General features: G+C 40.8%; 1 protein-coding gene across 1 annotated transcript in view; it reads right to left on the bottom strand.

Moving 5' to 3' along the window:
- LOC128655639 (oocyte zinc finger protein XlCOF6-like) overlaps nt 1–21,565 on the bottom strand; it is a 110,642-nt gene that overhangs the window by 71,338 nt on the left and 17,739 nt on the right. The window contains exons 2-3 of the mRNA XM_053709230.1: nt 12,616–12,723; nt 11,534–11,638 (exon numbers count right to left, since the gene is read on the bottom strand). Coding sequence (XP_053565205.1) covers nt 11,534–11,638; nt 12,616–12,723 — 213 coding nt within the window. The remainder of the gene's footprint in view (nt 1–11,533; nt 11,639–12,615; nt 12,724–21,565) is intronic.

The following is a 21,565-nucleotide window of genomic DNA, read 5'->3' as shown; positions in this document are numbered from 1 at the left end:
GAAAAGGCAGACAGGTCTTACTTGATGCAGCGTAACACGCTGAGAGGTGTTAGTGAAATGGCTTCCGAAATCCTTCAGGGAAAGGTGAGTTCCGCTTGCTTGTCAGCAGGTGATGTCAGCCTTGGAAGTGAAGTAGCTTCAGTAACGGGTGTCAGAGTTAAACACAGTACAAGTGATACTCCGTATTAGGCAAGTAATGAAGAGAGCTGGAGAGAGAATGGGTATTAACCTTCAATAAACCAGCAAAGGTTTATGGGAGATGGAAGGTTTTAAAGGAATAGAGAACCTGATAATTGATTCTTAAGGTGGTAGTACAGAATAAGTTAAGGTGGAACTGAGGTGTTCATGACACCCACGTACCTCACACACACAATATACACGCACACTTACCTGTAACACACGTACCTCACACACAATACATGTGCACACTCACCTGTAACCCATGTACCTAACACACAATATATGTGCACACTCACCTGTAACCCACGTACCTCACAAACAATATATGTGCACACTCATCTGTAACCCATGTACCTAACACACAATATACGTGCACACTCACCTATAACTCACGTACCTCACACACAATACATGTGAACACTCACCTGTATCCCACGTACCTCACACACAATATACAGTGGATATAAAAAGTCTACACACCCCTGTTAAAATGTCAGATTTCTGTGATGTAAAAAAATGAGACAAAGATAAATCATTTTAAAACTTCTTCCACCTTAAATTTGACCTATAAACTATACAACTCAATTCAAAAACAAACTGAAATCTTTTAGGTGGAGGAAAGCAAAAATAAAAAAACTAAAATAATATCGGCTAGATTACGAGTGTTGCGTTATGAGGGGTGCGGTGCTAACTTGCACGTTATTGTCACCGCTCACTTTCCTACAGCGCTGGTATTACAGGTTTTTATAAACCCGGCGTTAAAAGGCAAGAAGTGAGCGTAGAGCAAACTTGTGCTCCATACCGCACTCCAATACCAGCGCTGCTTAAGTCAGCGGTGAGCTAGTTGTACGTGCTCGTGCACAATTTCCCCATAGACATCAATGGGGAGAGCCGGCTGAAAAAAAGTCTAACACCTGCAAAAAAGCAGTGTAAAGCTCAGTAACGCAGCCCTATTGATTCCTATGGGGAAACAAAATTTATGTTTACACCTAACACCCTAACATAAAGCCCGAGTCTAAACACCCCTAATCTTACACTTATTACCCCCTAATCTGCCACCCCGACATCACTGACACCTACATTATACTTATTAACCCCTAATCTGCCGCTCTGGGCATCGCCGCCACTATAATAAAAACATATTAACCCTTAAACCGCCGCACTACCGCATCACAAACATTGGTTAAATATTATTAACCCCTAATCTGCCGCCCCTAACATCGCCGCCACCTACCTACAATTATTAACCCCTAATCTGCCGCCCCTAACATCGCTGCCACCTACTTACATTTATAAACCCCTAATCTGCCGCCCCTAACATCGCTGCCACCTATCTACATTTATTAACCCCTAATCTGTCGCCCCCAACGTCGCCGCCACTATACTAAATTTATTAACCCCTAAACCTAAGTCTAACCCTAACCCTAACACCCACTAATTTAAATATAATTAAAATAAATCTAAAGAAAACCTACTATTAATAACTAAATAATTCCTATTTAAAACTAGATTTAGAGTTGGGCGGTAGCCGTCAAAACCAGCGTTAGAGGCTCCTAACGCTGGTTTTTACCGCCCTCTGGTATTTGGAGTCAGTCATTAAAGGGTCTAACGCTCACTTTGCAGCCGCGACTTTTCCATACCGCAGATCCCCCTACGCCATTTGCGTATACTATCTTTTCAATGTGATCTTTCTAACGCTGGTATTTAGAGTCGTGGCTGAAGTGAGCGTTAGAAATCTAACGACAAAACTCCAGCCGCAGAAAAAAGTCAGTAGTTAAGAGCTTTCTGGGCTAACGCAGGTTTATAAAGCTCTTAACTACTGTGCTCTAAAGTACACTAACACCCATAAACTACCTATGTACCCCTAAACCGAGGTCCCCCCACATCGCCGCCACTCTATTAAAAAATTTTAACCCCTAATCTGCCGACCGCACACCGCTGCCACCTACGTTATCCCTATGAACCCCTAATCTGCTGCCCCTAACACAGCCGACCCCTATATTATATTTATTAACCCCTAATATGCCGCCCCCAACGTCGCCGCTACCTACCTACACTTATTAACCCCTAATCTGCCGACCGGACAGCGCCATTATAATAAAGTTATTAACCCCTAATCCGCCTCACTCCCGCCTCAATAACCCTATAATAAATTGTATTAACCCCTAATCTGCCCTCCCTAACATCGCCGACACCTAACTTCAAGTATTAACCCCTAATCTGCTGATCAGAGCTCACCGCTAAATTTTTTAACCCCTAAAGCTAATTCTAACCCTAACAACCCCCTAAGTTAAATATAATTTTATTCTAACGAAATAAATTAACTCTTATTAAATAAATTATTCCTATTTAAATCTAAATACTTACCTGTAAAATAAACCCTAATATAGCTACAATATAAATTATAATTATATTGTAGCTATTTTAGGATTAATATTTATTTTATAGGCAACATTGTAATTATATTAACCAGGTACAATAGCTATTAAATAGTTAATAACTATTTAATAGTTACCTAGTTAAAATAATTACAAAATTACCTGTAAAATAAATCCTAACCTAAGTTACAATTAAACCTAACACTACACTATCAATAAATTAATTAAATACAATACCTACAATTATCTACAATTAAACCTAACACTACACTATCACTAAATAAATTAAATACAATACCTACAATTATCTACAATTAAACCTAACACTACACTATCAATAAATTAATTAAATACAATACCTACAATTATCTACAATTAAACCTAACACTACACTATCAATAAATTAATTAAATACAATATCTACAAATAAATACAATGAAATAAACTAACTAAAGTACAAAAAATAAAAATAACTAAGTTACAAAAAATAAAAAAATATTTACAAACATTAGAAAAATATTACAACAATTTTAAACTAATTACACCTACTCTAAGCCCCCTAATAAAATAACAAAGACCCCCAAAATAAAAAAATGCCCTACCCTATTCTAAATTTAAAAAGTTCAAAGCTCTTTTACCTTACCAGCCCTGAAAAGGGCCCTTTGCGGGGCATGCCCCAAAGAATTCAGCTCTTTTGACTGTAAAAAAACACATACAATACCCCCCCCCAACATTACAACCCACCACCCACATACCCCTAATCTAACCCAAACCCCCCTTAAATAAACCTAACACTAAGCCCCTGAAGATCTCCCTACCTTGTCTTCACCTCACTGGGTTCAGCGCTCGGTCCAGAAGAGGGTCCGAAGTCTTGATCCAAGCGGCGGCTGAAGAACTCCATCATCGGGCTGAAGTCGGAAGTCCATCATCGGGATGAAGTCTTTTATCAAGCGGCATCTTCAATCTTCTTTCTTCTGGAGCGGAGCGGAGCCATCTTCTTCCCAACCGACGCGGATCCATCCTCTTCAACCGACGCCTACTCGCCGAATGACGGTTCCTTTAAATGACGTCATCCAAGATGGCGTCCCTCGAATTCCGATTGGCTGATAGGATTCTATCAGCCAATCGGAATTAAGGTAGGAATATTCTGATTGGCTGATGGAATCAGCCAATCAGATTCAAGTTCAATCCGATTGGCTGATCCAATCAGCCAATCAGATTGAGCTTGCATTCTATTGGCTGATCGGAACAGCCAATCAGAATATTCCTACCTTAATTCCGATTGGCTGATAGAATCCTATCAGCCAATCGGAATTCGAGGGACGCCATCTTGGATGACGTCATTTAAAGGAACCGTCATTCTGCGAGTAGACGTAGGGAGGGCAGATTAGGGGTTAATACTATTTATTATAGGGTTATTGAGGCGGGAGTGAGGCGGATTAGGGGTTAATACATTTATTATAGTAGCAGTGCGGTTCGGTCGGCAGATTAGGGGTTAATTATTGTAGGTAGGTGGAGGCGACTTTGTGGGGGGCAGATTAGGGGTTAATAAATATAATATAGGGGTCGGCGGTGTTAGGGGCAGCAGATTAGGGGTACATAGGGATAATGTAGGTAGCGGCGGTGTACGGAGCGGCAGATTAGGGGTTAAAAAAAATATGCAGGTGTCAGCGATAGCGGGGGCGGCAGAATAGGGGTTAATAAGTGTAAGGTTAGGGGTGTTTAGACTCGGGGTACATGTTAGAGTGTTAGGTGCAGACGTAGGAAGTGTTTCCCCATAGAAAACAATGGGGCTGCGTTAGGAGCTGAACGCTGCTTTTTTGCAGGTGTTAGGTTTTTTTTCAGCTCAAATGGCCCCATTGTTTTCTATGGGGGAATCGTGCACGAGCACGTTTTTGAAGCTGGCCGCGTCCGTAAGCACCGCTGGAATTTAGAGTTGCAGTGGTCCTCCAGACGGGCAGAAGTCTTCATCCAGACGGCATCTTCTATCTTATAGGATTGAGCTTGCATTCTATTGGCTGTTCCAATCAGCCAAAAGAATGCAAGCTCAATCCTATCGCTGCTTTTTCACCATAATGCAAAACTCGTAATCTAGCCGTATGGTTGCATAAGTGTGCACACCTGTAACATATGCGGTTTCCAAACTACATTATTCCACCTTAACTAATACAGATCCACCTCCTAAGTGACATCATCATCTTACTTAAAGGGGCAGTAAACCTACAAAAACATAATTTATGTAAGAACTTACCTGATAAATTCATTTCTTTCATATTAGCAAGAGTCCATGAGCTAGTGACGTATGGGATATACATTGCTACCAGGAGGGGCAAAGTTTCCCAAACCTCAAAATGCCTACAAATACACCCCTCACCACACCCACAAATCAGTTTAACGAATAGCCAAGAAGTGGGGTGATAAGAAATAAGGAATTGGAATAATTGTGCTTTATACAAAAAAATCATAACCACCACAAAAAGGGTGGGCCTCATGGACTCTTGCTAATATGAAAGAAATGAATTTATCAGGTAAGTTATTACATAAATTATGTTTTCTTTCATGTAATTAGCAAGAGTCCATGAGCTAGTGACGTATGGGATAATGAATACCCAAGATGTGGATCTTCCACGCAAGAGTTACTAGAGAGGGAGGGATAAAATAAAGACAGCCAATTCCGCTGAAAAATAATCCACACCCAAAACAAAGTTTAAATCTTATAATGAAAAAACTGAAATTATAAGCAGAAGAATCAAACTGAAACAGCTGCCTGAAGTACTTTTCTACCAAAGACTGCTTCAGAAGAAGAAAACACATCAAAATGATAGAATCTAGTAAAAGTATGCAAAGAAGACCAAGTTGCTGCTTTGCAAATCTGATCAACCGAAGCTTCATTCCTTAATGCCCAGGAAGTAGAGACTGACCTAGTTGAATGAGCTGTAATCCTTTGAGGCGGAGTTCTACCCAACACAACATAAGCATGATGAATCAAAGACTTTAACCAAGATGCCAAAGAAATGGCAGAAGCCTTCTGACCTTTCCTAGAACCAGAAAAGATAACAAATAGACTAGAAGTCTTTCGGAAATCTTTAGTAGCTTCAACATAATATTTCAAAGCTCTAACTACATCCAAAGAATGCAACGATCTTTCCTTAGAGTTCTTAGGATTAGGACACAATGAAGGAACCACAATTTCTCTACTAATGTTGTTAGAATTCACAACCTTAGGTAAAAATTTAAACGAAGTTTGCAACACCGCCTTATCCTGATGAAAAATCAGAAAAGGAGACTCCCAAGAAAGAGCAGATAATTCAGAAACTCTTCTAGCAGAAGAGATGGCCAAAAGAAACAAAACTTTCCAAGAAAGTAATTTAATATCCAGCGAATGCATAGGTTCAAACGGAGGAGCTTGAAGAGCCCCCAGAACCAAATTCAAACTCCAAGGAGGAGAAATTGACTTAATAACAGGTTTTATACGAACCAAAGCCTGTACAAAACAATGAATATCAGGAAGAATAGCAATCTTTCTGTGAAAAAGAACAGAAAGAGCAGAGATTTGACCTTTCAAGGAACTTGCAGACAAACCTTTATCCAAACCATCCTAAAGAAACTGTAAAATTCTAGGAATTCTAAAAGAATGCCAAGAAAAATGATGAGAAGAACACCAAGAAATGTAAGTCTTCCAGACTCGATAATATATCTTCCTAGATACAGATTTACGAGCCTGTAACATAGTATTAATTATGAGTCAGAGAAACCTCTATGACTGAGAATCAAGCGTTCAATCTCCATACCTTCAAATTTAAGGATTTGAGATCCTGATGGAAAAAAGGACCTTGCGATAGAAGGTCTGGTCTTAACGGAAGAGTCCACGGTTGGCAAGTAGCCATCAGGACAAGATCTGCATACCAAAACCTGTGAGGCCATGCTGGAACCACCAGAAGAACAAACGAACGTTCCTTTAGAATCTTGGAAATCACTCTTGGAAGAAGAACTAGAGGCGGAAAGATATAGGCAGGATGATACTTCCACGGAAGTGACAATGCATCCACTGCTTCCGCCTGAGGATCCCTGGATCTGGACAGATACCTAAGAAGCTTCTTGTTTAGATGAGAAGCCATCAGATCTATTTCCGGAAGTCCCCACATTTGAACAATCTGAAGAAATACCTCTGGGTGAAGAGACCATTCGCCCGGATGTAATGTTTGGCGACTGAGATAATCCGCTTCCCAATTGTCTATACCTGGGATATGAACCGCAGAAATTAGACAGGAGCTGGATTCCGCCCATACAAGTATTCGAGATACTTCTTTCATAGCCAGAGGACTGTGAGTCCTTCCTTGATGATTGACATATGCCACGGTTGTGACATTGTCCGTCTGAAAACAAATGAACGACTCTCTCTTTAGAAGAGGCCACGACTGAAGAGCTCTGAAAATTGCACGGAGTTCCAAAATGTTGATTGGTAATCTCGCCTCCTGAGATTCCCAAACCCCTTGTGCTGTCAGAGACCCCCATACAGCTCCCCAACCTGTCAGACTTGCATCTGTTGAGATCACAGTCCAGGTCGGAAGAACAAAAGAAGCCCCCTGAACTAAACGATGGTGGTCTGTCCACCACGTCAGAGAGTGTTGTACAATCGGTTTTAAAGATATTAATTGAGATATCTTTGTATAATCCCTGCACCACTGGTTCAGCATACAGAGCTGAAGAGGTCGCATGTGAAAACGAGCAAAGGGGATCGCGTCCGATGCAGCAGTCATAAGACCTAGAATTTCCATGCATAAGGCTACAGAAGGGAATGATTGAGACTGAAGGTTTCGACAAGCTGAAACCAATTTCAGACGTCTCTTGTCCGTCAGAGACAGAGTCATGGACACTGAATCTATCTGGAAACCTAAAAAGGTTACCCTTGTCTGAGGAATCAACGAACTCTTTGGTAAATTGATCCTCCAACCATGTTCTCGAAACAAATGATACAAGTCGATTCATATGAGATTCTGCTAAATGTGAAGACTGAGCAAGTACCAAGATATCGTCCAAATAAGGAAATACCACAATACCCTGTTCTCTGATTACAGATAGAAGGGCACCGAGAACCTTTGTAAAAATCCTTGGAGCTGTTGCTAGGCCAAACGGCAGAGCCACAAACTGGTAATGCTTGTCTAGGAAAGAGAATCTCAGAAACTGATAGTGATCTGGATGAATCGGAATATGCAGATATGCATCTTGTAAATCTATTGTGGACATATAATGCCCTTGCTGAACAAAAGGCAGAATAGTCCTTATAGTTACCATTTTGAATGTTGGTATCCTTACATAACGATTCAATATTTTTAAATCCAGAACTGGTCTGAAGGAATTCTCCTTCTTTGGAACAATAAAGAGATTTGAGTAAAACCCCAGCCCCTGTTCCAGAACTGGAACTGGCATGATTACTCCAGCCAACTCTAGATCTGAAACACATTTCAGAAATGCTTGAGCCTTCACTGGATTTAATGGGACACGGGAAAGAAAAAATCTTCTTGCAGGAGGCCTTATCTTGAAGCCTATTCTGTACCCTTGCGAAACAATGTTCTGAATCCAAAGATTGTGAATCGAATTGATCCAAATTTCTTTGAAAAATCGTAATCTGCCCCCTACCAGCTGGGCTGGAATGAGGGCCGCACCTTCATGTGGACTTGGGAGCTGGCTTTGGCTTTCTAAAAGGCTTGGATTTATTCCAGACTGGAGATGGTTTCCAAACTGATACCGCTCCTGTAGGGGAAGGATCAGGCTTTTGTTCCTTATTGTGACGAAAGGAACGAAAACGATTAGCAGACCTAAATTTACCTTTAGATTTTTTATCCTGTGGTAAAAAAGTTCCTTTCCCCCCAGTAACAGTTGAAATAATAGAATCCAACTGTGAACCAAACAATTTATTACCCTGGAAAGAAAGGGAAAGCAAAGTTGACTTAGAAGACATATCAGCATTCCAAGTTTTAAGCCATAAAGCTCTTCTAGCTAAAATAGCTAAAGACATATACCTGACATCAACCCTAATGATATCAAAGATGGCATCACAAATAAAATTATTAGCATGTTGAAGAAGATTAACAATGCTATGATTATTATGATCTGATACTTGTTGTGCTAAGGCTTCCAACCAAAAAGTTGAAGCTGCAGCAACATCCGCCAAAGATATAGCAGGTCTAAGAAGATTACCTGAACATAAGTAAGCTTTTCTTAGAAAGGATTCAATTTTCCTATCTAAAGGATCCTTAAAGGAAGTACTATCTGCCGTAGGAATAGTAGTACGTTTAGCAAGAGTAGAGATAGCCCCATCAACCTTAGGGATTTTGTCCCAAAACTCTAATCTGTCAGATGGCACAGGATATAATTGCTTAAACCATTTAGAAGGAGTAAATGAATTACCCAAATTATTTCATTCCCTGGAAATTACTTCAGAAATAGCATCAGGGACGGGAAAAACCTCTGGAATAACTACAGGAGGTTTAAAAAACGTATTCAAACGTTTAGATTTAGTATCAAGAGGACCAGATTCCTCTATTTCTAATGCAATTAAGACTTCTTTAAGCAAAGAACGAATAAATTCCATTTTAAATAAATATGAAGATTTATCAGTATCAACCTCTGAAACAGAATCCTCTGAACCAGAAGAATCATTATCAGAATCAGAATGATGATGTTCATTTAAAAATTCATCTGAAAAATGAGAAGTTTTAAAAGACCTTTTACGTTTACTAGAAGGAGGAATAACAGACATAGCCTTCTTAATAGATTTAGAAACAAAATCTCTTATGTTTACAGGAACATCCTGAATATTAGATGTTGATGGAACAGCAACAGGTAATGGAACATTACTAAAGGAAATATTATCTGCATTAACAAGTTTGTCATGACATTCATTACAAACAACAGCCGGAGGAACACTTATCACAAGTTTACAACAAATACACTTAACTTTGGTAGATCCAGCATCAGGCAGCAATTTTCCAGAAGTATCTTCTGATTCAGGGTCAATCTGAGACATCTTGCAATATGTAATAGAAAAAACAACATATAAAGCAAAATTGATCAAATTCCTTAAAAGACAGTTTCAGGAATGGGAAAAAATGCCAGTGAACAAGCTTCTAGCAACCAGAAGCAAATAAACAATGAGACTTAAATAATGTGGAGACAATAATGACGCCCATATTTTTTAGCGCCAAAAAAGACGCCCACATTATTTGGCGCCTAAATGCTTTAAGCGCCAAAAATGACGCCACATCCGGTGACGCCGACATTTTTGGCGCAAAAACGTCAAAAAAATGACGCAACTTCCGGCGACAAGTATGACGCCGGAAATGACAAAGAAAATTTTTGCGCCAAGAATGACGCAATAAAATGAAGCATTTTCAGCCCCCACGAGCCTAACAGCCCACAGGAAAAAAGTCAAATTTTAAGGTAAGAAAAAATGTTTATTCAAATGCATTATCCCAAATAATGAAACTGACTGTCTGAAATAAGGAATGTTAAACATCCTGAATCAAGGCAAATAAATGTTTAAACACATATATTTAGAACTTTATATAAAAGTGCCCAACCATAGCTTAGAGTGTCACAAAAATAAGACTTACTTACCCCAGGACACTCATCTACATGTAGTAGAAAGCCAAACCAGTACTGAAACGAGAATCAGTAAAGGTAATGGTATATATAAGAGTATATCGTCGATCTGAAAAGGGAGGTAAGAGATGAATCTCTACGACCGATAACAGAGAACCTATGAAATAGACCCCGTAGAAGGAGATCATTGAATTCAAATAGGCAATACTCTCTTCACATCCCTCTGACATTCACTGCACACTGAGAGGAAAACCGGGCTCCAGCCTGCTGCGAAGCGCATATCAACGTAGAATCTAGCACAAACTTACTTCACCACCTCCATGGGAGGGAAAGTTTGAAAAACTGATTTGTGGGTGTGGTGAGGGGTGTATTTGTAGGCATTTTGAGGTTTGGGAAACTTTGCCCCTCCTGGTAGGAATGTATATCCCATACGTCACTAGCTCATGGACTCTTGCTAATTACATGAAAGAAATAATGTTATATAATTCTGCACATCTTAGCGCAAACTTCATGCAATATAATATTGCAGCTAAAATTTGATTATAAAAGAGGATGTTTCAGACCGCCGCTCTTGCTCTACTGAGCGGGTCTGGTTTTCACCCTGAGCGCATCTGGACAGCTGTCTAGTCACAACCCGGTCTGATCGCGCCCTTACACTCAATGTAGCTCGGTCCCGCTATCAGATAGAGCTTTCAAATGACACCCTGGAAGTGTCGCCACTCCCCCGGGATCAACCCGAAACCGCCACCCCTGGGTCCTGGGATTCTGTGGGACTGTGGCTGCTATGGAGGCGCCGGGCTGTCTGGAGGGGTGGGAAAATTGTGGGATTGTCCAATGGTATAATCAAGATGAGCTTTGTGTATAAAAGGAGTGTGTGTTTTTGCAATAAAATCAGTTCTTGTTTCACCTGAATGCTAGTATGTTTAGTTATTTAGGTGGGCTCTTGCTAAATCATTTCTTCTCAGCTACACATCGGCCCCTTGTCTGGGGGAGGAAGGACCCTCTGGCAGAGCTACCTATTCGGGGTAGCCAGAGTCTGCTACAGGGTGGGACCCTGAATACTGGTGCTGTAGGGCATCAGGGGTGACTACAGGCTGTGGCCTCTTGCCCCGTTTGGCGGAGCTACCCAGCCGGGGTAGTCGGAGTATCCGTCACACTCACGCTACCTTCATCTCTCAGACACAGCATACACTCACCTGTAAACCTGGGTCCCTGAGACACAACACACATGCTAGCTCACTTGTAACCCTTATCCCATAGACATAACATACATGCACACTTACCTGTGACCTTACATCCCTCAGACACAACACACGTGCGCACTCACCTGTCTCCTGTGTCCCTCAGACACAACACACATGCACACTCACCTGGGCTGATACTGTCACTGGTTTTCTCATCAGGAGCTCCCAGCTGATGTTTCACACACAAATCTTCTGTTATCTCAACTTTCACTATATCAGCGTTATCTTCATCTGTACAAATAAAGCAGATTCAGTTTTATATCCCATTATCTAGTTTTTATAACTTCATCATGATATAGTTTGTATATTTCAGAAACAGACAATAGCACCAAATTCACACATGCTCCTGCTTTTTCCTCTCATCCTTTTTTTCTGTGATCCTCTATATTCCAGTATAAAGCTACAACATGAACTAAACAAGGGTTTATCTGCGCTTATAAACCAGACAGTAAACTACAAGGGAGAGCGGTAAGTAACTGTGTGCACAGCCCCGGCAGACTCTCACGTATTACTACTCACCGGCAGGGAGGGAAAGCAGTAAGTAACTGTGTGCACAGCCCCCCAGCAGACTCACGTATTACTACTCACCGGCAGGGAGGGAGAGCAGTAAGTGTGTGCACAGCCCCGGCAGACTCTCACGTATTACTACTCACCGGCAGGGAGGGAGAGCAGTAAGTAACTGTGTGCACAGCTCCGGCAGACTCTCACGTATTACTACTCACCGGCAGGGAGGGAGAGCAGTAAGTAACTGTGTGCACAGCCCCGGCACACTCTCACGTATTACTACTCACCGGCAGGGAGGGAGAGCAGTAAGTAACTGTGTGCAGAGCCCCGGCAGACTCTCACGTATTACTACTCACCGGCAGGGAGGGAGAGCAGTAGGTAACTGTGTGCACAGCCCCGGCAGACTCTCACGTGTTACTACTACTCACCGGCAGGGAGGGAGAGCAGTAAGTAACTGTGTGCACAGCCCCGGCAGACTTTCACGTATTACTACTCACCGGCAGGGAGGGAGAGCAGTAAGTAACTGTGTGCACAGCCCCGGCAGACTCTCACGTATTACTACTCACCGGCAGGGAGGGAGAGTAGTAAGTAACTGTGTGCACAGCCCCGGCAGACTCTCACGTATTACTACTCACCGGCAGGGAGGGAGAGCAGTAAGTAACTGTGTGCACAGCCCCGGCAGACTCTCACGTATTACTACTCACCGGCAGGGAGGGAGCAATGTATTTCAGTCTGATGACTATTCATGTCATCTGTCTCATCCTCTTCCTTCACATTTAATAGCCCAGTGCCCGGGTTTTCCTCTAGACGCCCTGTAATTACAGCAGGAAGTTACCTGATAGAGCACAGTACAGGGTGTAACATAAACTTATATAACAGACGTTTGTACTTTATGATTTAGTTTATTACACAATTAGTGCAAATCTAATAATTTAGCTATTAGTATCACTAGATGGCAGCACTATTTCCTGCTCCAGACACCTACCTAGGTATCTCTTCAGCAATGACTATCATGAAACAAAGCAAATTGGTAACCTTTTTTAAATTTTATTTTCTGAATTACAAAAAAAAATGTGGGTTTCATAACCCTTTAGGTTAATAGGAAACAGCTAAGAGTAGAAATAAACCAGCATCTTGGAAAAGTGTAGTTTATTTTTTGTTTGATCTCACACTCTCTGGTAAATGACCGTACATGAGAGAGTCTATACCAGCGCACTGTGAGGTTTTACATGACTGATTTAATAAAAGCTACACAAATAAACCTAAAGGAAGAGCTTGGTGTCTGATTTACTTTTGTACACACGTAACAGTTGTGGTTTGTGATATACACAATACAGGGCTAAGCAGGTGATCCTAATAGAGGAGTCAGTGTGCAGTAATCCCGGGAAGCTGGATAGCTAATAACACTGTATGAGAATTAGTGCCATTTACAAAGGAGAAAAGGCCGTCTCAGAACTCCATAAAACTGGCAAATAGGAAGCAGTGTGTTGTGCGCAGCAGAGAGATCAGACAGACAAGCAGGATACTAGTGACAGGAAGTACCGGCTAGACACCATCACAATATTAGCAGCACCTCCAGCGCCGCACATACTTTTGCCCCCAGCTACTCACTGAAGAGCTGCACCATATTGTATATAATACGTTTATGTAACCAGCGGTAACAGAATATTAGCTGCCTCAGTGCCGCACATAATTCTGCCCCAGCTACGCACTGAAGAGCTGCACCATATTGTATATAATAAGTTTATGTAACCAACGGTAACAGAATATTAGCTGCCTCAGCGCCGCACATACTTCTGCCCCAGCTACGCACTGAAGAGCTGCACCATATTGTATATAATAAGTTTATGTAACCAGCGGTAACAGAATATTAGCTGCCTCAGTGCCGCACATACTTCTGCCCCCAGCTACACACTGAAGAGCTGCACCATATTGTATATAATAAGTTTATGTAACCAGCGGCAACAGAATATTAGCTGCCTCAGTGCTGCACATACTTCTGTTCCCAGCACTGAAGAGCTGCACCATATTGTATATAATACGTTTATGTAACCAGCGGTAACAGAATATTAGCTGCCTCAGTGCTGCACATACTTCTGCCCCCAGCTACACACTGAAGAGCTGCACCATATTGTATATAATACGTGTATGTAACCAGCTGTAACAGAATATTAGCTGCCTCAGTGCCGCACACATTTCTGCCCCAGCTACGCACTGAAGAGCTGCACCATATTGTATATAATACGTTTATGTAACCAGCGGTAACAGAATATTAGCTGCCTCAGCGCCGCATACTTCTGCCCCCAGCTACACACTGAAGAGCTGCACCATATTGTATATAATAAGTTTATGTAACCAGCGGTAACAGAATATTAGCTGCCTCAGTGCCGCACATACTTCTGCCCCAGCTACGCACTGAAGAGCTGCACCATATTGTATATAATAAGTTTATGTAACCAGCGGTAACAGAATATTAGCTGCCTCAGTGCCGCACATACTTCTGCCCCCAGCTACGCACTGAAGAGCTGCACCATATTGTATATAATACGTTTACGTAACCAGCGGTAACAGAATATTAGCTGCCTCAGCGCCGCACATACTTCTGCCCCAAGCTACACACTGAAGAGCTGCACCATATTGTATATAATACGTTTATGTAACCAACTGTAACAGAATATTAGCTGCCTCAGTGCCGCACATACTTCTCCCCAGCTACACACTGAAGAGCTGCACCATATTGTATATAATAAGTTTATGTAACCAGCGGTAACAGAATATTATATGCCTCAGTGCCGCACATACTTCTGCCCCCAGCTACACACTGAAGAGCTGCACCATATTGTATATAATACGTTTATGTAACCAGCGGTAACAGAATATTAGCTGCCTCAGTGCTGCACATACTTCTGCCCCCAGCTACACACTGAAGAGCTGCACCATATTGTATATAATACGTTTATGTAACCAGCGGTAACAGAATATTAGCTGCCTCAGTGCCGCACATACTTCTGCCCCCAGCTACACACTGAAGAGCTGCACCATATTGTATATAATACGTTTATGTAACCAGCGGTAACAGAATATTAGCTGCCTCAGTGCTGCACATACTTCTGCCCCCAGCTACGCACTGAAGAGCTGCACCATATTGTATATAATACGTTTATGTAACCAGCGGTAACAGAATATTAGCTGCCTCAGTGCCGCACATACTTCTGCCCCCAGCTACACACTGAAGAGCTGCACCATATTGTATATAATAAGTTTATGTAACCAGCGGTAACAGAATATTAGATGCCTCAGTGCTGCACACAGTGACATTGTCTGTAGACGCACACAGCTAGGTAAAAACAAGCAATGCTCCTTATGTTATTACATTTACTTTTTTCTCTTGGTATCCTTTGTTCAAATTTAGCTCCTTCCTATGGAAAAAATACCTAAGTATGCTCAGAAGTGTGCACGTGCCAGGAGCACTGTATATAGAGCACACTAATCAGCCTACTTCAGTATACTCTCATGATAAACATTGCTGCCTTATATAAAGTTTTCTCCTGTGCCTATCTCAGTATGCTCTTATGACAAGCACTGCTACCCTATATAAAGCTTGTTCCTCAGCATGCTCTTGTTAAAAGCACCAGTACCATATATAAAGCACGCTCCTTAGTATACTTCAGTATGCTCTCATGACAAGCACTACTGTCACATATAGAGCACACTCCTTATCATACTGCCTATCTAAATAATGTCAATGTAATTTTTAAATCCATGACCCTATAACGTTTAAATGTTGCCATCCTGCTGTGTCTGCTGCTCTCTTCAAAGCTGATCTCTTATTTTAACCCTTAACAGATGCCCTGCACGTTTACCATCTTGGAGTGTAGGTATTCTCGTACCCTGGAACAGTAGCAGTGCGCATTCACAGACCAGTGATGTTGCCAGCTTTTTACCATCTGTACTGTGCACCTGGGGTTAGTGTGCCTGACTTTGATTTATATTCTTGCAGCAGTTGCATTGCTCTATATTATTCATGTGGCATTAACCCCTAATCCAACATTAACCCACATCACAAAGTCCCTATTAAAACTATTAACCTCTAACCCACCATCAACCCACATCGCAAACTACCTATTAAAACTAATAGCCCCTAAACCGCTATCCCCCACAACGCAAATAAATAATTAAATTACTAAGCCCCCTAACCTAACACCCCTAAATTAAAGGGACACTGAACCCAAATTTTTTCTTTCGTGATTCAGACAGAGCATGCAATTTTAAGCAACTTTCTAATTTACTCCTATTACCAATTTAAAAAATACTAAAGTTACTATTTTAAATAAAAAAACCTAACATAAATAAAAAAAAACATAATTTATGTAAGAACTTACCTGATAAATTCATTTCTTTCATATTAGCAAGAGTCCATGAGCTAGTGACGTATGGGATATACATTCCTACCAGGAGGGGCAAAGTTTCCCAAACCTCAAAATGCCTATAAATACACCCCTCACCACACCCACAATTCAGTTTAACGAATAGCCAAGAAGTGGGGTGATAAAAAAGTGCGAAAGCATATAAAATAAGGAATTGGAATAATTGTGCTTTATACAAAATCATAACCACCACAAAAAAAAGGCGGGCCTCATGGACTCTTGCTAATATGAAAGAAATGAATTTATCAGGTAAGTTCTTACATAAATTATGTTTTCTTTCATGTAATTAGCAAGAGTCCATGAGCTAGTGACGTATGGGATAATGATTACCCAAGATGTGGATCTTTCCACACAAGAGTCACTAGAGAGGGAGGGATAAAATAAAGACAGCCAATTCCTGCTGAAAATAATCCACACCCAAAATAAAGTTTAATGAAAAACATAAGCAGAAGATTCAAACTGAAACCGCTGCCTGAAGTACTTTTCTACCAAAAACTGCTTCAGAAGAAGAAAATACATCAAAATGGTAGAATTTAGTAAAAGTATGCAAAGAGGACCAAGTTGCTGCTTTGCAAATCTGATCAACCGAAGCTTCATTCCTAAACGCCCAGGAAGTAGAAACTGACCTAGTAGAATCAGCTGTAATCCTCTGAGGCGGAGTTTTACCCGACTCAACATAGGCAAGATGAATTAAAGATTTCAACCAAGATGCCAAAGAAATGGCAGAAGCTTTCTGGCCTTTTCTAGCACCGGAAAAAATAACAAATAGACTAGAAGTCTTTCGGAAAGACTTAGTAGCTTCAACATAATATTTCAAAGCTCTAACAACATCCAAAGAATGCAACGATTTCTCCTTAGAATTCTTAGGATTAGGACATAATGAAGGAACCACAATTTCTCTACTAATGTTGTTGGAATTCACAACTTTAGGTAAAAATTCAAAAGAAGTTCGCAACACCGCCTTATCCTGATGAAAAATCAGAAAAGGAGACTCACAAGAAAGAGCAGATAATTCAGAAACTCTTCTGGCAGAAGAGATGGCCAAAAGGAACAAAACTTTCCAAGAAAGTAATTTAATGTCCAATGAATGCATAGGTTCAAACGGAGGAGCTTGAAGAGCTCCCAGAACCAAATTCAAACTCCAAGGAGGAGAAATTGACTTAATGACAGGTTTTATACGAACCAAAGCTTGTACAAAACAATGAATATCAGGAAGAATAGCAATCTTTCTGTGAAAAAGAACAGAAAGAGCAGAGATTTGACCTTTCAAGGAACTGCGGACAAACCCTTATCTAAACCATCCTGAAGAAACTGTAAAATTCTCGGTATTCTAAAAGAATGCCAAGAAAAATGATGAGAAAGACACCAAGAAATATAAGTCTTCCAGACTCTATAATATATCTCTCTAGATACAGATTTACGAGCCTGTAACATAGTATTAATCACAGAGTCAGAGAAACCTCTTTGACCAAGAATCAAGCGTTCAATCTCCATACCTTTAAATTTAAGGATTTCAGATCCTGATGGAAAAAAGGACCTTGTGACAGAAGGTCTGGTCTTAACGGAAGAGTCCACGGTTGGCAAGAGGCCATCCGGACAAGATCCGCATACCAAAACCTGTGAGGCCATGCCGGAGCTACCAGCAGAACAAACGAGCATTCCTTCAGAATCTTGGAGATTACTCTTGGAAGAAGAACTAGAGGCGGAAAGATATAAGCAGGATGATACTTCCAAGGAAGTGATAATGCATCCACTGCCTCCGCCTGAGGATCCCGGGATCTGGACAGATACCTGGGAAGTTTCTTGTTTAGATGAGACGCCATCAGATCTATTTCTGGAAGTTCCCACATTTGAACAATCTGAAGAAATACCTCTGGGTGAAGAGACCATTCGCCCGGATGCAACGTTTGGCGACTGAGATAATCCGCTTCCCAATTGTCTATACCTGGGATATGAACCGCAGAGATTAGACAGGAGCTGGATTCCGCCCAAACCAAAATTCGAGATACTTCTTTCATAGCCAGAGGACTGTGAGTCCCTCCTTGATGATTGATGTATGCCACAGTTGTGACATTGTCTGTCTGAAAACAAATGAACGATTCTCTCTTCAGAAGAGGCCAAAACTGAAGAGCTCTGAAAATTGCACGGAGTTCCAAAATATTGATCGGTAATCTCACCTCCTGAGATTCCCAAACTCCTTGTGCCGTCAGAGATCCCTACACAGCTCCCCAACCTGTGAGACTTGCATCTGTTGAAATTACAGTCCAGGTCGGAAGCACAAAAGAAGCCCCCTGAATTAAACAATGGTGATCTGTCCACCACGTTAGAGAGTGTCGAACAATCGGTTTTAAAGATATTAATTGAGATATCTTTGTGTAATCCTTGCACCATTGATTCAGCATACAGAGCTGAAGAGGTCGCATGTGAAAACGAGCAAAGGGGATCGCGTCCGATGCAGCAGTCATAAGACCTAGAATTTCCATGCATAAGGCTACCGAAGGGAATGATTGTGACTGAAGGTTTCGACAAGCTGAAATCAATTTTAGACGTCTCTTGTCTGTTAAAGACAGAGTCATGGACACTGAATCTATCTGGAAACCCAGAAAAGTTACCCTTGTCTGAGGAATCAATGAACTTTTTGGTAAATTGATCCTCCAACCATGATCTTGAAGAAACAACACAAGTCGATTCGTATGAGATTCTGCTAAATGTAAAGACTGAGCAAGTACCAAAATATCGTCCAAATAAGGAAATACCACAATACCCTGTTCTCTGATTACAGACAGAAGGGCACCGAGAACCTTTGTAAAAATTCTTGGAGCTGTAGCTAGGCCAAACGGCAGAGCCACAAACTGGTAATGCTTGTCCAGAAAAGAGAATCTCAGGAACTGATAATGATCTGGATGAATCAGAATATGCAGATATGCATCCTGTAAATCTATTGTGGACATATAATGCCCTTGCTGAACAAAAGGCAAGATAGTCCTTACAGTTACCATCTTGAACGTTGGTATCCTTACATAACGATTCAATATTTTTAGATCCAGAACTGGTCTGAAGGAATTCTCCTTCTTTGGTACAATGAAGAGATTTGAATAAAACCCCATCCCCTGTTCCGGAACTGGAACTGGCATAATTACTCCAGCCAACTCTAGATCTGAAACACAATTCAGAAATGCTTGAGCTTTCACTGGATTTACTGGGACACGGGAAAGAAAAAATCTCTTTGCAGGAGGTCTCATCTTGAAACCAATTCTGTACCCTTCTGAAACAATGTTCTGAATCCAAAGATTGTGAACAGAATTGATCCAAATTTCTTTGAAAAAACGTAACCTGCCCCCTACCAGCTGAGCTGGAATGAGGGCCGCACCTTCATGTGGACTTAGAAGCAGGCTTTGCCTTTCTAGCAGGCTTGGATTTATTCCAGACCGGAGATGGTTTCCAAACTGAAACTGCTCCTGTGGATGAAGGATTAGGCTTTTGTTCTTTGTTGAAACGAAAGGAACGAAAACGATTATTAGCCCTGTTTTTACCCTTAGATTTTTTATCCTGTGGTAAAAAAGTTCCTTTCCCACCAGTAACAGTTGAGATAATAGAATCCAACTGAGAACCAAATAATTTGTTACCCTGGAAAGAAATGGAAAGTAGAGTTGATTTAGAAGCCATATCAGCATTCCAAGTCTTAAGCCATAAAGCTCTTCTAGCTAAAATAGCTAGAGACATAAACCTGACATCAACTCTGATAATATCAAAAATGGCATCACAGATAAAATTCTTAGCATGCTGAAGAAGAATAATAATATCATGAGAATCATGATCTGTTACTTGTTGCGCTAAAGTTTCCAACCAAAAAGTTGAAGCTGCAGCAACATCAGCCAATGATATAGCAGGTCTAAGAAGATTACCTGAACACAGATAAGCTTTTCTTAGAAAGGATTCAATTTTCCTATCTAAAGGATCCTTAAACGAAGTACCATCTGACGTAGGAATAGTAGTACGTTTAGCAAGGGTAGAAATAGCCCCATCAACTTTAGGGATTTTGTCCCAAAATTCTAATCTGTCAGACGGCACAGGATATAATTGCTTAAAACGTTTAGAAGGAGTAAATGAATTACCCAATTTATCCCATTCTTTGGAAATTACTGCAGAAATAGCATTAGGAACAGGAAAAACTTCTGGAATAACCACAGGAGATTTAAATACCTTATCTAAACGTTTAGAATTAGTATCAAGAGGACCAGAATCCTCTATTTCTAAAGCAATTAGTACTTCTTTAAGTAAAGAACGAATAAATTCCATTTTAAATAAATATGAAGATTTATCAGCATCAATCTCTGAGACAGAATCCTCTGAACCAGAAGAGTCATCAGAATCAGAATGATGATGTTCATTTAAAAATTCATCTGTAGGGAGAGAAGTTTTAAAAGATTTTTTACGTTTACTAGAAGGAGAAATAACAGACATAGCCTTCTTTATGGATTCAGAAACAAAATCTCTTATGTTATCAGGAACATTCTGCACCTTAGATGTTGAAGGAACTGCAACAGGCAATGGTACTTTACTAAAGGAAATATTATCTGCATTAACAAGTTTGTCATGACAATTAATACAAACAACAGCCGGAGGAATAGCTACCAAAAGTTTACAGCAGATACACTTAGCTTTGGTAGATCCAGCACTAGACAGCGATTTTCCTGTAGTATCTTCTGACTCAGATGCAACGTGAGACATCTTGCAATATGTAAGAGAAAAAACAACATATAAAGCAAAATTGATCAAATTCCTTAAATGACAGTTTCAGGAATGGGGAAAAATGCCAAAGAACAAGCTTCTAGCAACCAGAAGCAATGAAAAAATGAGACTGAAATAATGTGGAGATAAAAGCGACGCCCATATTTTTTAGCGCCAAATCAGACGCCCACATTATTTGGCGCCTAAATGCTTTTGGCGCCAAAAATGACGCCACATCCGGAACGCCGACATTTTTGGCGCAAAATAACGTAAAAAAAAAAGAATTTTTTGCGCCAAAAAAGTCCGCGCCAAGAATGACGCAATAAAATGAAGCATTTTCAGGCCCCGCGAGCCTAACAGCCCACAGGGAAAAAAAGAGTCAAATTTTTGAAGGTAAGAAAAAAATGATTAATTCAAGTGCATTATCCCAAATATGAAACTGACTGTCTGAAAAATAAGGAATGTTGAACATTCTGAGTCAAGGCAAATAAATGTT

Source organism: Bombina bombina, chromosome 4 (assembly GCF_027579735.1).
Source record: "Bombina bombina isolate aBomBom1 chromosome 4, aBomBom1.pri, whole genome shotgun sequence".
NCBI classification, from domain to species: domain Eukaryota; kingdom Metazoa; phylum Chordata; class Amphibia; order Anura; family Bombinatoridae; genus Bombina; species Bombina bombina.
Note: the sequence above shows the minus strand (reverse complement) of the source record. Positions and strands in the feature narration are given on the sequence as shown.